Source organism: Motacilla alba, chromosome 1 (genome assembly GCF_015832195.1).
Source record: "Motacilla alba alba isolate MOTALB_02 chromosome 1, Motacilla_alba_V1.0_pri, whole genome shotgun sequence".
Classification (NCBI taxonomy): Eukaryota; Metazoa; Chordata; class Aves; order Passeriformes; family Motacillidae; genus Motacilla; species Motacilla alba.
The window spans coordinates 12,492,513-12,508,875 of NC_052016.1; the positions used below are offsets into that span (position 1 = coordinate 12,492,513).

General features: G+C 42.2%; 1 protein-coding gene across 5 annotated transcripts in view; it reads right to left on the minus strand.

Moving 5' to 3' along the window:
• GABRR3 (gamma-aminobutyric acid type A receptor subunit rho3) overlaps positions 1-16,363 on the minus strand; it is a 56,518-nt gene that overhangs the window by 19,382 nt on the left and 20,773 nt on the right. For 3 of the 5 annotated variants that reach the window (XM_038146889.1, XM_038146917.1, XM_038146907.1), the window contains 2 exons: positions 15,049-15,158; positions 8,330-8,840 (listed from right to left, as the gene is read on the minus strand). In XM_038146889.1, the coding sequence (XP_038002817.1) occupies positions 8,330-8,457 (128 nt within the window). In that variant the 5' untranslated portion in view covers positions 8,458-8,840; positions 15,049-15,158. Of the gene's footprint in view, positions 1-8,329; positions 8,841-12,337; positions 12,624-15,048; positions 15,159-15,681; positions 16,342-16,363 lie in introns of those variants that run through there. The other 2 variants (XM_038146898.1, XM_038146926.1) reach the window with 2 other exon arrangements.

Genomic DNA, 16,363 nt, shown 5'->3' on the forward strand with positions numbered 1-16,363 from the left:
AGTTATTATTCACATAAACACTTGCAAATCAAACTCGGAAATAACACCACCTATCCATGGTTTAACCACCTTCATGCATTATCCATTCTACAGAGACAATTATTCCTTTTTTCCATAAATGTGGCTTTTTTTTCCAAGGAGCAAAAATGAGTCAATAATTTTTTAGAAGGACTGAGAAAGTATGATCCTGGATCTAGGGACTTGCAGGAGGACTGGCTTTAAGTGGAAAGACAATAGGTTTAGATTGGATATCAGGAAGAAATTCTTTTCTGTGAGGATGGTGAGGCGCTGGCACAGGTTGCCCAGAGAAGCTGTGGATGCCCATCCCTGGAAGTGTTCAAGGCCCGGTTGGATGGGGTTTTGAGAAACTTGATCTAGTGGAAAGTGTCCCTGCCCATGGCAGGGGGGTTGGAATGAGATGATCTCATGATTTTATGTTCTACTGTACACATTAGGAACACCCTTCTCACAGAAGTGTTCTCATGGTGAGAACAGTGAAACGTGGGAATGTATTGCTTGGGCAGGTTTTGAAATTCCTTTCACTCAGGCTATTTTAGAATAGGTCAGACATTTATTTGCAGGAATGACTTACGTACAGCTGCTTTGCCACAGGCAAGGGACTCTCCCTAGACACAATTTCTTTCATGCCTTCTGTGATTCTCTGGGACTTTGCTGCAAGCAACTCTAATTATTACTTTTGGCTGAATGATAGAGTTTTGTTCTGAAGATTGGCCTTGTAGTCAAACACTGCTTAAGGCAAGGTATGGAATACCTTAGGATAAGGTGTATGCCTCTATTTACTTATTTTTGTCCTCCCTCTCACTTTTTTCTTAATAAAGAAGACCAAGAAATTACTTTTACATTACAGGAGTGATGAGGTGGCTGCTGGGCTACTCAGAATTGTTGGGTTTGAACAAATTCATTTACCTTAGTATTCTTGAATGTCTCTGGCAGTGCTGTCTGAATCAAATTACCAAGGCAATCAGGTCTATGAGGCATTTCAAATACAGACTTCAGTTTTCGGAGTATGGAAATCATGTGGATGGTGAAATGAAAGGCCACGCTTCAGAGAATTAAAATCACCACAGATCAAGCCTGCATCAGGGTAGAATGGGCAGCAGAACTGAACAGCTGCAACGTTCTACATGAGGAAATTCTGCTGCCTGGAATCCAGGAGAGGAGAAAATGATGAATTATGTTCAGAATGCCATGGCACAGCGAATACAGTTGGGAAGCATGAGGTTATTTGTCATCTGATGTGCCATGGAAAATGCCTGTTTGATGCTCTGAGGATTTCACTGGAAGAAGCAGGCTGGAACTGATTCATCTATTACAACTTCTCACTAGAAGCAAGTCTGTGACTAAGGAAGACTTTCCCTGGACAAGAGAGGCAAAACATAAGCTACCAGGGCAGGAATTTTCTACTTAATAAGCCACTGGGAAGAGATCTTCTGGGATTTTAAGCCACAAAGCTATTTGGAAGGAACATGGCCTGCTAACTGCTCAAGGTAATGAGCTTAAGTATGCTGAACAGATTCTTACACTCCTGCAAAGTATTTGGAAGCCTATGGAAGTAGCTATCATGCAATGCAGAGGTCATCACAAAGGGAAAACAGCCCCCAAACTGGGAAATCACTTTGCTGATAAAGCAACAAGAGGCGTTGCAGAAAAGGGCATTCTTGCAGTGGTACCACAGAAAGAAATAAATTTGTCAGAGTTTACCCCAAACTATGATCAGAGGGATCACAAATTAATTAAGTTTCTTAAGGCTGAGATCAAATAAAGTGGGTGGGCTGCTATCCCAGCAGGACAGGTTGTAGCTCCACCTCTGCTCCTTCGAGAAATAGCCCAGCAGGAGCATGAGAGTACCCACTGGGGAACAGAAAATCTTTTAAAACATCTGAAGAAAGTAGTAATAGGGAGAAGAATGATTGATATTGTACAATCTATACCAAGCAAGTATGAAACTGTTGTAAAAACAACCCTGACACAAGCAAAAGAGTTGTGTTAGGGGTAAAAAATACAGGAGATCTCCCAGGAAATTACTGGCAAATAAATTTTGCTGAGATGTCACAGGAGGGCTGATGGATACCTTCAGTGGATGGCCTGAAGCTTACCCCTGTCACACCAACACAGCAAGGGAAGTAGTGAAAGCTTTGCTCAATCATGTCATTCCAAAGTTTGGGGTTCCTTTGGGAATGTCATCAGATAAAAGACCACATTTTGTTGTGATGGTAGATGGGGAAGTTATCAGGATTCTGGGACTTACATGGGACCTGCACACACCATACAGGTCGCAGGTAAGCAGCAAAGTTGAATGTATGAATGGAACCCTCAAAACTCAGATTTCTAAAACTTGTCAAGAGACATCCATGACATGGGTTCAAGCCTTGCCTAAAATCTTGCTGAGAGTCTGCACACAGCCAAGGCAGAGACAGCACTAGTCCCTATGAGATTATATGGCAGGTCATATCAGGTTCCCCGTGTCCGAGGGGAAATTCATAGGACAGGTAAAACTGATTTGCAGAAGTACTTAATGGCTCTGAGTTCCATCTTGCAGAAGCTCCAGACATTCATCATGTTATCCAAGCCAATAGGATTGGACACACCTGCTCATCCATTCCAGCCTGGAGATTGGGTCTATATCAAGTGGTGGGACAGTGACCCCTTGCAAGCCAAGTGAAAGGGACCATTCCAAGTTTTACTGACCACCCTCACTGTGGTCAAGGTTGCAGGCAAAGGACGATGGATCCACTACTCCAGAGTAAAGGAAGCTCCTGCTCCCAAAACCATTAAGAAGACAGAGACTGGTACAAACCAGGAGGATGTGGTTTAAACTGGTTTTCTTTTACATGTCTGTTGTCTGCCCAACTGGTAACCATGATTCAGGGTTCGCCCCATGACTTGCACAGGACTGTAGTCCAAAATGTGTCCAAAGTTCTTAATAAGAACAGTTGCTAGATGTGTACCCAGCAACCACCTCTAGATGGGGGTGGTCACTGGCCATTGATTGGCATTTAAATGGAAGAGTAACATACTGAAAGGTGGGAACCAATTCATGGTACCCTTCTGCCCCCTGTACCCCTGAGCAGCCTGATGGAACGTGGGAATTATACAGTTCCCTGTGCAGTTGTAAATGCCACAGGAAAGGCCACTCTTCCTTCATATTGTCAACAAACCAATTTCAGAGAAATAATCCGCACAAAAGTTGTGGCAAAGATGAAATTGACTGCTCTTCCATTTGAGACAGGGTTGTATTGGATATGTGATGATAAAGCCTGGAAAATCCTGCCTGTGAATAAAGATCAGGCTTGTGCCCTTGGGGCTGTGGTCCTGAATATAACAATATTTGATCATCTTGAAAAATCAAATGGGAGATCTCTTGATTTTCTCATTGAGTGTCCCACACTTTTCTGTAATATAGTCAGAGCTCTCCTTCCCTCTTACAGAGTAGTTGAACTGGAGAGAGCAATTGTAAACATCTCAGCTGTTGTTGAACATATTGAGCAGCATACTGCAGATGCAATTTCAGCCTTACAGGAGGAAGTTGACAGTCTGTCCTGTACAGTTATGCACAACAGGACAGCTCTCCTTTTCTTATTTGTTCTTATGTAGACCAAAGAGGGAAAGTTAAGAAGGATGTGGATGAAATTTGGAAGGGCACTCAAATTTTACATGAAGTAGCTTCCAGAAATGACACCTTGAAATTTGACCATATCTTCCACACCCTCACCTCATGGTTAACAAACTGGGTCTGGATAAAAGAAACATTTATAACAGCTGTAATTATAGTTATCATCTGTGCAATAGCCTGTGGGTGGCTGGTTTTGTAAACCGGTACTGTGGGTAATACAGAGTAGAGGCTGGACAAAGTAGAGCCTTGTTAGTCTCTAAAAGGAAAAAGAAAAAAAATGATGCCAAGATGATTTTTTGCCTTTTCTTTTATATACCTTTTATATAACTTTTACGTATCCTCAGTATTCTTAGCATGCATGCTTGTAATTCCTTAAGTCTGATAACTTAGCACTAGTATTTTGTTAGGCCAAGAAACCAAGCATCCCAAAGGCCTCATAGAAGGAGGCTGGAATGCCCTATGTTATCTTGAGAGATCAAGGCCTCCTCTAGAATATATCCTGTAAACTGGAGATTTGGCCCATCCAGAGGGGAATTCCTCAGATGGGGAATATCAGACCATTCCTCCAGGCCTCCTATTGGGGCATCCTACCTAGATGTGCTGATCTGTAAGGTCTATAAATTGTAGACACGATCTGTCGAGTGGGTGCATTGCGGCACATCCCACCTTGGTGAAATGGTGCACCATAAGGATCCTCATTAAAATACTGAGGTAAAAAAAAACCCTTTATCCCTTAACCATGTCTGACTCCCAGTTTTCTAAGATCAGAAAAAGGCATCAACAGAAGCACAGTAAAAAACCAGATTACATTTCAGTGGCCTCTTGATTGCGCAGCTTTCAGCAGCACACCATGGTCTAGGGATCTGAATACAGCCATGGATTCTGCACGTTTATGGTATGGCAGATGTCAGGCTGTGTTTGAGAGGAAAAGCCCACACAGAATCCCAGAACCATTCAGGTTGGAAAAGACCTTTAAGATCATTGAGTCCAGCTATTAACCTAGCCCTGCCAAGCTCACTGCTAAACCATGTCCCTAAGTACCACATCTACACATCTCTTAAACACCTCTAGAAATGGTGGGTGAATCAATCCCTTCCACGGACAGCCTGTTCCGGAACTTGACAGCCCTTTTGGTGAAGAAATTTTTGTGAAGCCATTAGCACACAGATGCACCCAAGGACAGGAAATCTCTCTTTTACCTAGCTGCAGTACTAGTAACAAAGAGAACCCTGGCATTGGTGTAGATCTGGCCAATGATAAAAAGTTGTTGGTCTCAGTGAGGCACGTGATCAAGAAACTACTGCTTCCACTCATAGCTGTGCTTCCCACAGCTGTATTTCAGGCAAGGGTTTATATTATGTAAATTAAATGGCAATCCATAATTACATTCCAAAAGAGGTCATAAAAAGCACTTGAACTGTTTCAGAGCACATAGGGAATTCACTCTTGTTGGTACTTCTATATCAAATAATTGGGAGCACTAACTTTTTGCCTGAAAAAGAATGAGGAATACTGTTTTGACTTTCCTATCAATACTATTGCATGGACCTTGGTATTTGCCAGAGATCTCAAAGACCAGTTAGTCACTGCCTACAAAACCAAAGCAGCTAATTCAGAATTAATTAACAATGGACAAAGACGTGTCAGGCTTTTAAAGACAAATTTAGCTGCTCCTACCTAGCCTTGAAAACCATTAGCGAATGAAAGGCTAAAGGTCTGCTCAAGGGTACTTAGATAATTTTTGGTTAAAGCATTTAATCACTTAATGCCATCAGTGAAGCTCCATAAACCAATGGCATGAGTGGTTTGTGTCCCATCTGGTTATCTTTAACTTACCAGGCTATCAAAAGTTTATGCTGATTCAAGAAGGAATCGGACCAAGTTAATGGAAAAGAAATCTACTGAAGATCACTAAATCTACAGAAATTATATCCAACACAGGATGTTGCTGGAGGAAATTTGGTGACTTGGTACAGCTTTGAATATTAGGGGAAATATCTTATTTGCCCTGTCCTAATTCATCCAAGGTTGCGCTTGCAAGCCCTTGTTATAAACTCAGTGTAATACAGGGATCCCTGGAAAGATCCTGCTTGGCTGTTCTTCTGTTTTAGAGCTCTGCTAATGATATGGTAAAAGTTCTTGTAGGAAACTAGAGAAAGGGTTTTTTTCCCCTACCCTCCTTTCATATTCTGAATTAAACTAGGTAGGTTTATGAGAAGAATACTATTGAGGTGCCTTTTGTGAAAAGAATACACTGGATGTCATGGCTGTAAGTTTCTTTCCAGTGTTGTGTCCCCAAGATACTCTGGCTACCACTAAATCAAAGGTATCCAAAGGTAGAAGTTACAGAAATCTCATTCCAAGGGAAGTTTTTGGGGTAATCCAACAGTGTGACCTCTTAAATGTTTAAATACATTAATCAAGCCTTGAAGCCCAGATAAATGAAATAATCAAAATTGCACAGTTCTCTCTCATATACATGAAAATGCATTTCTAATTGTTCAGTATCATCAGCAATATGTACTAAGAAAAAACTTAATATTTTGACAATCAAATGTTTTGTTCTGTGCTGTAGGAAATGGACTTTGAGAATAATCGCTTTCTCATGTACTTTTGGTTAATGCTTTAAAATCTTCTTTACAGGAGAATGCAGACAAACAGCTTTGGAGGGAGAATTGGGTTACTCTATTAAAACAGTGGAACTTGTAGGTTAAGTAACATTTTCACATGGGATTCTTTTTAAAAGACTCCCCATTTTAACCAAGGCCATCTGTCAGCTGTGTCCCTAATAACTCTAGTGCTGGCTGAAAGATTGTTCCCCAGAAAGAAAAAGATGCTGGTGGAAAGTCAGACCCTGATGCAATGTACTGGAGGATAATGCAGCCTTTAGTACAAAAGCAGAGAATGAAACAAAGAGAAATTAAACACGTTTGGATCCTTTGCAGAGAAAAGCTGATTTGCTGCTGTTAAGCTTTGGGATCCTCTGTGGCTCAGATTTTGCAGTCTTCTTCCCAGTTCAAAATCACCAGGACCTTGGAAATGAGGATGTGGGATGCCAAAGTTTGCCTTGTGCAAAGAAAACTGCCATACCAGGCAGCAGCAAATGGATTCCTCCTTGTCCCTCTTCTTCCTTTCTGATAACACACTCGTGCCTGTCTCGCGGGATTGTCACGTGGATTCATTGCATGTACCAGTAAAGATCTGTGACAATGCAGAGGACACTGTGCTACAATTGGTGTTGGAAGAGTATTGTCATCAGGATGCCACAAAATTTCCTGCCTCCTACCACCAGGTTTCCCTCCTGCTTTGTGATTTTTTTATGTCAACAATGGAGCAACTGCTCTCAGCTAAGGCAGAACAGGATAAAACAATAGCAAACAACAGCAGCATATGGTCCTCTCTTACCACAGACAGAAGTGTAGCAGCTGAGCTTAAAATAGACCTTCCTTGCCACTACCACTAACAAGGTATTTTATTCTGTTTCCATTTGATTCTTAACTGCTTCCTGAGACTGGCAAAGCACCAGATGAAATCTTATGTTGATACTGGAGCTAGTTCTGCTTATTTTCCTTGTTATTACAAATAATTGTGCACCAGCACTCAGACTGTTTGAAACAGACTGCTGAATAGCCATTCTTTTCATGAGCTTTTGGCTTGCACCAAACTTGGAACCAACACTTTGAACAGAAACCCAGAAGGCCTGAGTGACACAGCACCTCTGGGCATCTCTGTTGTGTCATCTGTTACCTTGCATTGCTAAACAGGATTTTATCAAGACTTGGAGGGTTCCAAGTGGATGATTGCATGAGAAGTGATACAGGAGGTTAACAGCGGTACACCTGCTGTTGAGGGGGGTAAAAAAAGCAGCTTAAACACATCAGAGGAGTCCAGTTATGTTACTTTTCTTCAAAATGTGATATTGTACAAATAAACTATGAGCTCCCAAGAAAAAGGAATTTTTCTTGGATTATCACTGGCAGCCATTGGTCTGTTCTCATAGTATTAGATTAATCTAGAAACAGGTTGAAAGACCTCACATGGCAGATGGGAGCTGCCTTCCTGGGGAAAGCACTGACACTTTGCCCGGAAATATACAGGTAAAAACCTCTCAATCATTAATCATTTTCAACCAGCTACTCAATTGAAAGGCCAAGAAGAAAGATAATCTTCTAAAAGATAATGTATAAAAGCATTAAATACATTCCAGAAAGGGAATATGCTGCGTCATCACTACAAATAAGGTGTCATTCACCTCATTTAGTGCCATGAAAAAGTCTTCTGTAACTTTATAGTATAGTTACTCTGCAGTTTATATAATGGAAGTCACTTTGTAACACTGGCATAGGACTTGGGAAGGCATTTCTGCTTCTTGTGATGGGAGTTACAGGGCAAGAATACTTGGAACATCACAGCAATAATCTGGTAGCCATGTATCACACCAGGTAAAAGAGCTCTGTGTGTGTGAGAGTGGCTACATACTGCATATTTATAAGACATTCATAAAATCACAGTGTGAAAGGTCTGGTTATGAAAAATTACTTAATACTTCACCATTTCTGTTATGGGAACATCCTACCAATACTATGCAAACAGAAACTGGAAAAACAGGATAGTGAACCAAAGGGGTGTGCTGAAAGGTGGCTGACAGCATGAAGTTTACCAGACAAACAGAGACAGATAAAGTCTATTTCTTACCTGTTATGTTTTCTTGAGAATGACATTTGTTGCCGACGATGAAGACGGTGATGCTGACTGTGAGAACTGTGTAGCACTGCTGTTGGCCATAGGCAGGTGAGGAACAGAAGTTTCATGACCAGGACCATCTCTTCCAAAAGAGAAATGCACCTGATCACCCAATCCACCTTGCTGACTTCTTATTTGTTAGTGTTTTTACCCTTCAGAAACAGCATAGCAGACAAAAGATGCTCCTGAAGCAAGGCATCCCTGAAGGGAGAAGACCGGGGCATCCCAGTCCTGATGTCCTCGCCAAGTTCCCCTCGTATTTTGGCAAATCATAAATATTCCCTCAGCTCTACATCCCTGCAGCATCTGTTGTCCAACCAGAAGCACCTTGTTTTCAGCACTGTGGTAGGTAGGGCAGTTTGCTTGGCCAGGCTGCTTTCCTCTGATCCATTGCTGCCTCTCTTTCAGCAAAGGCGCGGTTTTAAATTCTCCATCACCCGCTCAGTAACCTCTTCGACATAGCCTGTGCAGGCAAAGTGATGTCAAACATTTAATCCCCCTTAAATCCCACACAAAACCATACAAAAATCTGCTTTAATGACAAAGGTCTCTAAATTAATCTTGCTCTCTATATATGTGTGTATCTGCTCAAAATCATCTTCTGCACAGATCAAACCCTTTTGTTAACTGGCTGCATTGCCCAGTCTTCCCAGCCATTAACATCAATTCTGGCTCTGTCAGCTGCCAGCATTTTGTCAGTACATACACACTTCCTTCTGAATAGAACAATATCACAGTACAAGCCCAAACTAAAAATGAACTCCTGTTTTGATATTCCCCAGTACCAGAAAATACAATTTCCCCCTCTCTCCTTTTTCTTCTTCTTTTTACTAAGCTCTGCAGCTATTTAATTCACCCTAAATTTACAATGTATGTGCATGTCTAAGATCCAGTATCCTTCCACCAACCCTAATTTTATCTTTATTTCATTTAGCCTGCCTTACCTGCTCAACAGAAGGTTGAATTGCAAAACATTTTATTAACAAAATGTTGCTTAAGCAATAACTTGTACGTGGCAGCTAGAAATGATGGTAAGGTTTCTTAGGGGCTTAAAACTGGACAATACTGGGGACACATCTTCTTAGCTGACATGGTCAAATTTATCCTCTTCAAGCCATCAGCAAGTTCAGTTGTTATTAAAAGTGACAGCATATATTTCTTTTTCTTTATTTAAAAATCAGATATTTGAGACTGAAAGATCAGGAAATAGAAATATCCCACCCCTATCTAACAGCTGGAGCAATAATTTGGGTCTCCCAGTAGGAGGCTTCTTCCTAAGTAAGACAAATGCAGGAATAAAACCAAGCCCAACACCGTGTCTGCTAGACTATGAGCACCCTCACACCCTGGGACAATAACCCTGTCATGAGGATGTCTGCCACCTCAGCAACTCCCAGAGATTCCCAACTAACTTCACCTGGGCCAAGGAATAATTCTCAGGTGCAGGTGATTTCCAGGTGGAGGTTACCAATGGTAACCTAATTCCCACTGTTAGATTAAATTGGGTCTAAGATCAAAGGCTTTCAAGCCTACTATCCACATCATTCAGCTGTTTTATAGTTTAATCCTTTCCTGTTCAGCAAATTTAGGGAGGACCATTTGCAGCCTGGCCCAGGGACAGTCAGAGAGTGCTTCTGGGGTATTCCCAAGGTGGAATTTCCAGGCATGGTAAACATGAGCTGCAGTTATTAAAACCTGTAACAGGTTCCATTAATTTGCACTATCATTTGGGTGGGAAAAGGAAACTAAGACAATAACTAATGAGAATTTATTCCAGGTGGAGATAAATACAAGTTCCTGAGCCAGTCTGCTCAAGTTCCCTAGTGTCACCCAGCCTACATATATCCAAGTACTAGCCCACTAATTAAATTACATGTAAGAAAAAAAATCCAAGAGCCTTTGGATCCTCTTCTTTCCCCACCAAAGCACAGGCCCAAGAGTAGCAGCCAATTATATAAAAAGCAAACGACACTGCAGGCTGTGTGATAAATATGTTACCACATTTCTGTGTGTTTAGCTACCTGCACATCCATAAGAGTGAACTCATCCACTTTCACATCCAACCACTTTCCTCAGCTATGAAAGAATACATTTATATCCTGTGTTCCCTGCTAATTCTAGTTCCCACTGTTTCCAGATACTGTGGAGAAAGCCGTATTTTTGATGTTAATATAATCCCTAGCTGAAACCACTGGCTGTTATCCCCACTAAGCAGGAGACACTTGGGACGGGGGAGAGAGAGGATGTTCTGGGTGCTGAGGTTTATCCACCAAGAGCTCTGTAGGGTACCTGTGGTTGCATCATGTCATGCTAATATAGAAACATGATGATTTTGTGCACTGACCTCAAGGAACTCAAAGGAATACATTAGAAATCCATTAGGAATCCATTAGAAATAAATAAGTTAAAATTGCTTTGTGGATTTATTTTCCAGCTGGAAAAGGGAGCGCTTAGAAGTGTTGCTGCTCCAGAGATGTGGCTTTGCAGAATGACTGGCATGTCCCTGGCCAAGCTGCACATGGATGTCCCTTCCCCCAGGAGAGGGAAGTCTTTAACAGAGACACAGGAAATTAGAGCTGTTTTCATCGAGCTATCAGCACCCTGCTGCTTTATTACTCCTGGCCGTAGCAGCAACTTTACCACTAAGCTGTGCTGTTGAAAAGACTGCTCCATGGGGAATTTCCAAAACATGCTGAATGTTCCTTTGACTATCCCTGCTAAAATCAGCTTTAATTCAACAAACTAACTAAATAAATAAATAAACGGAGAAAGGGCTGCATGCATTGACATATTCCACCACCTTCACCCATCTAATGTCATAAATATATCTTGGGAGGCCTTGCCTAAGCACACTGAAAATCTAAGCACTACCCCTCTGTCCTATGGCATATTTCCAGGAACAGTCCAGCCCACACACATGGAGGGGTGCCTCTCCGGCAGAGGGGAATCAAAACCACTTCCACTGATGGGCATAAATATCAGTGAGGGCAAACCCACAGCAACAGGGTTTCTTAATGCTGGACCTGTTTTCATTTCCTCTGGGGAAGGGAGCATTACACAGAGCAGATTATACCACCACTATAAATTACCATTAAGAAAACAGGTTAATCTCCTAAGCATTTGTCAGTAATAAATTCAAAAAAGATCCCTCTTTGGAGAAGAATAAAAACAAAATAACACACTTTGCTTGTATTGGGCAGGTTGCTGATCAGTTCTTGTGTTTAGACACAGAGCACTGTCTCTTTGCTATCAGTAAAATTATTTCTTTAAAATGATCTGTAGCCTATTAAAAGTCTGCCATGCTTATCTTCCTGGGACTAAACCTGGCACATGCTAACAGTGCATCAGCTCATTGAACAGTTTGCAAACAAGCAAGCAAGGAAAAGAAGCAAAGGTGAACACACCACCTGGCTTCAGAAAATGAGATGCCTTCTTTTAGTCAGCAAAATAAAACATTCCTTCTGGTTACTGCAATCTGGAGCTACAGACCCCTCTCTACCACAGACCACAGAGCAAAGCAGATTGACATCAGCTACTATAAAAACAAGAACAGAAGAATACAGGGATGAAGAAATGCTTCAGAGGCTCGAATTTTGCAGAAAATCTGATCTCACCTAAAGGCCATTTTAAACATATGGAGATGAGAGACCACAGCACACACTCACAATTTTCAATCTATGAAAAATAAATTAGCTGCAGTGAGAAGAGATGCAATGTGGAATGGGGAGTCTAGGTTTACATGGCAAGTATTTTTTTACTCTCCTAATCAGAGAATGAAATACAAGGAAGAAAACATTAATAAGTCTCCTAAGAGGCACTCACTTCTTAAAAACAACCAGCAAATCACAGAAAGCAGATTAACCACATCCATGACTCTGACAGTGTTAATGCAATACAGCAGCACAGGAATAGGCAGCATTTTGCTTTTCTATGGTAACAGACTCAGTGCAGAGCACTCACCATTTATATCATGGTGACTTACAAAATTAATGTTAGAATTAGGGACAGTTCGTCCTGCGTATATTAACACAAATGACAAACCACGTTTCAGGAATTAAGATATCCATTCGCATTTCCCAACAGGATGAAGTGGGAGGAAAGCAGAGACTGGGAATTATGATTTCAGTTTGCAGATCTTGAAACAGAGCAAGTGCCTTTTCTTCTCATTACAGAACAACCAGCTGTTATTTTTCACTAAGGTAAAGGGCAGTTAATTAGAAGTAAAGGTCATCTAAACAATTTCCTGAACACAGCTGTCATGTGATATGAGGTCTCCTTGGGTGTCCAAGAATCCAGTCACAAACAAGGCATGGGACCTGTACAAAGTCTGCAGCTTTGAGAGCAGAGCTGGACAGTTTCCACTAAAATGGCCAGAGACTGGAGACCAAATTCTATTCCTGAGCCTTGTCCAAAACTGTCTCTGTCCACTGCCTATTCATCCAAAGGAGTGTTTTAAAACTGTAGTGCAGGATCCTCACAAGATCATAATCCACCAAAGGCAGGTAATATATTTTCCTATATAAAACAGCCTCTCAATGCCAGCCTTGAACAGGTGACTCTGTTTGGCACAAGGGTCTTTCCTGCTTTTCCTTCAATTTACAAAACTCAGGCTTCTATTTGCCCTGGAGCTGTGTTGGCTACACACTTTTTTGTACAATCAGACATTTGGTTTGGAAGAGTGACAAGAAAAACAAAGAAAAAACACACATTTCCCCTAACTCTTTGCATTCCCCATTTCCAGAGTCTCTAAATCAGGGATTCTTTCCCTTTCATCATTCTGCCCTGGACAGAACAGTCACTGAATTAATTTCATCCCTAAATCCCTTTACTTAGCTTCTACAGCAACAACCTTGAAAGTAGAACAATCAGTTTTGCTGCCTCTGGTTAAGGAACATCTGCATATTGAGGGTGATCTCTGACAAACCAAGCAGCCACATTTTCCCCAGATTTACACTTCTGACAGCCACAGGGGCAGAAAACTTAGCCTTTCTGCCACCTCATGCTGACCACAGGTATGGAATACAGCTACCCGACTTCTGCCTTTATGCCTATTTTTTCCCCAGGAGCAGTTTCTAGAGTTTGTTTCTTTATTTCTGTAGGATTTTTTTTAAATCTTTTAGCCTCTTTCCCAAGTCAGAGAGGATCAAGGGGCTGACCCTTAAGCCTGAGCAATTCTCAGAAAGCAAGAGTTTGCAGCAGCCCAGTGTATCCCCAAGAAGAAGGCTACTTTGCCATATGTATGGCCTCAACACTGTGCTTCAATCCCAAAAGCAATATACAGTACATGGGATTACTTTTTTTCCCCTGATTTCCTTGGCAGTCTGGTCAACAGCACAGTCTCTCATCAGTGCTTACCAGTCAGATCCTAACTGCTACCTGAAGTTCTTTTGGCTCATTTCCCCCCACAGACCGAAACAAAACAATTCAGCAAGTGTGTTTACTCTTTTCTTGCTGCCAAGCTGATGTGTATTAAGTGTTTCCTCCAGCATTCCCTGTTTGCTGTCCAGGAATCAGCAACATATCTCCGATGGGAACTAATTTATGAAATGTACTGCATCTCTACAAAGCTCCTTTTCTGTCACCAATGAACACGAGGAAAAAAAAATTGTTTAATTGTGGGGAAAAAAAATGTGCCTTTCAGCTTTGGCACTGCAAACTTTTTTCACCTTACAGTGAAAATAGAGACAGATTTATTGATTAAAGTCTGATCTCTACAGGTCGCAGAACAGCTTCAAAAACCATCTGAGAGGCACAACTCTCAGTGGCTGTTTTCCAGGCTTTTCTTTCCCATTGATATCTTCCAGAGAAACATATGTTAACATCACAGAGCAGGTGCTCATTTCAAAGTGGGAAGCCAATTTTTACTGCACGAATTGCAGTCCTAAGTAAATACATATTTAAGTTTACATATATTTGAGATTTAAGAGAAGGTAAGTGCATTTAGGTTTTCTAAGGCTTTACAACGTTTGTTTTCCTAGTGGCTGACAAAATAATGTAGTTCTAAATCAATAAATGTCTGAACAATTCACGTAAAAATCTTGAAGGAGAGAGAAGCTAAGTGGAACAGCAGCAGAGAAGATTGGTTGGAAATCTGCTCATAGAATCACTGAATGGTTTGAGTTGAAAGTGACCTTAAAGACAATCTCATTCCAACCCACTGCCATAGGTTTTCAAAACTCCATCCAAGCTGGCCTTGAGCACTTCCAGGGATGGGGTATCAGCCCAGCTTCTCTGAGCAACATGTTCCAGTGTGGTCCCCATGCTCACAGGAAGACTTTCTTCCTGAAGCTCCAGCACTTGCCCAAACTCTTGTGCTCGTGTTCATCATTTCCCTGTTAAGATGATGTCAGGGCTGAGAGATACAATATAGGTATGCTGGCTATGCCATGTTCCATCCTCAAAAGACACATAAAGTACAGCTGAGATCCACAACAAAATGGAGCACCTGCACTGCAAGGTATGGTATGTTAAGACCAGGTACTGAAGTTCTAAAGAAGTCCTCTTAGATACATCTTTCCAAGTGAATGAGACAGAGTAGAAGCAAAGCTAAGAACATCCTCTCTCCAAAAGAGAGATTTGCCCCTCAAACAGTCGTTTCGCATATTTTCCTACATGGAAGATTTACATGATTTTTAAAGAAGGTGGGTTTTTTTTTTTTCCTGGTAGATTACCTGGATGATCACCTTGCTGTGATGCCTTCAGGGCAGAAATGCTGATCTGGTAACTGTCTTCAGATACACAAAAAGCTGAGGGGAGTTCTGGAATGTGTCAACATGGATTTCTGTAAAACAAAAAAGTCACCCAGAGAAATCCAAAGTGGCAGGTCTTCTAGCTCTGCTTCCTCACCCCTGGGTGCCAACAAAGGACTCCAGACAGACTAACTCTCCTTTTGTCCCCCATTAATTTTTGTGGGGAGAAAGCCCCAGGGCTGCCCACTGGTTCACAAACCCCTTTGTTGTCCAAAAAAAATCACATTCACTACCCAGTGTGCAACACACCAATGATTACACACTGAGAGAGACATTGGTGTTTGCCTCAGGGCAAGCCTGGCTGCTCCCAGGTATTCCACAAATCCAAAACCCAGACTATCAAAACTTTTCAGTATTTATGCATATTAGCAAACAAAGGAATTAGTGTTCAGTGGCTACAAGCTACACAGTTCTCTTATTAATTAGTATTCTGTCTTCTCTTGGTTAATGATTATCTCACTTCTAATGCTAATTAATCCATATGCTCAGTCTTTCCCTTCTTTTGGGTAGGTGGTCCCAGAGTCAGTGGTCACGATCTGCCCCTGCCGGGATTACCTTTTACCCAGCTTGAGCTGATTCCAGCACAATTGCTGAGCTGGCTTAATTGGTTTCTTCCTTATCTTGTGGGTTCTGTCCAAGTGTCTGTAAATTCTGCATTCTCTGCATCCACTATCAGCGGCACATCCTTCTTCCCGAGCTTTGTTCACCTGCCCCTACATGTCCGAGCATTAAAACACGCCGAGCCCTAAACCTAAACACGGCAATTCTATCGACAATTCATTTGTCTAACACCGGCGCATCGCTCGGCGCTTGTTGCCTGCTCTGTTTCACGGATTAAATCTCATTTCTTGTTGAGTAGGCTTGAAAGTATGCGAAGATCAAACATCAACGAGCATCCCTTCGTAAAAAATTTTTTTACGTGTTCCACGTTTCGCAACACTTTTCCACTAAAACGTGGCTAAACCGCGGGCGTCTCCACACGGACGCCCTCAGGCAGCGCGTCCCCTGCCGCGCCGACATGGCGGCCGTTCCCTGCGAGCGGCCGCGAGATGGCAGCGCCCGCCGCCACAGCCGCAGCCCCGCCGGCAGCCGCGGCCCGGGGCTCCCTCCGGGAGGGGAGGATCAGGGCGGAGGGGAAGCCCGGTTCCGCCCGCGGCTCCGGTGGGGACGGTGGTGAGGGGCGAGAAGGGCTGGGGAAAGGGAGAAAGAGAGAAAATGGCCGCCGCTGGAGGGGAGA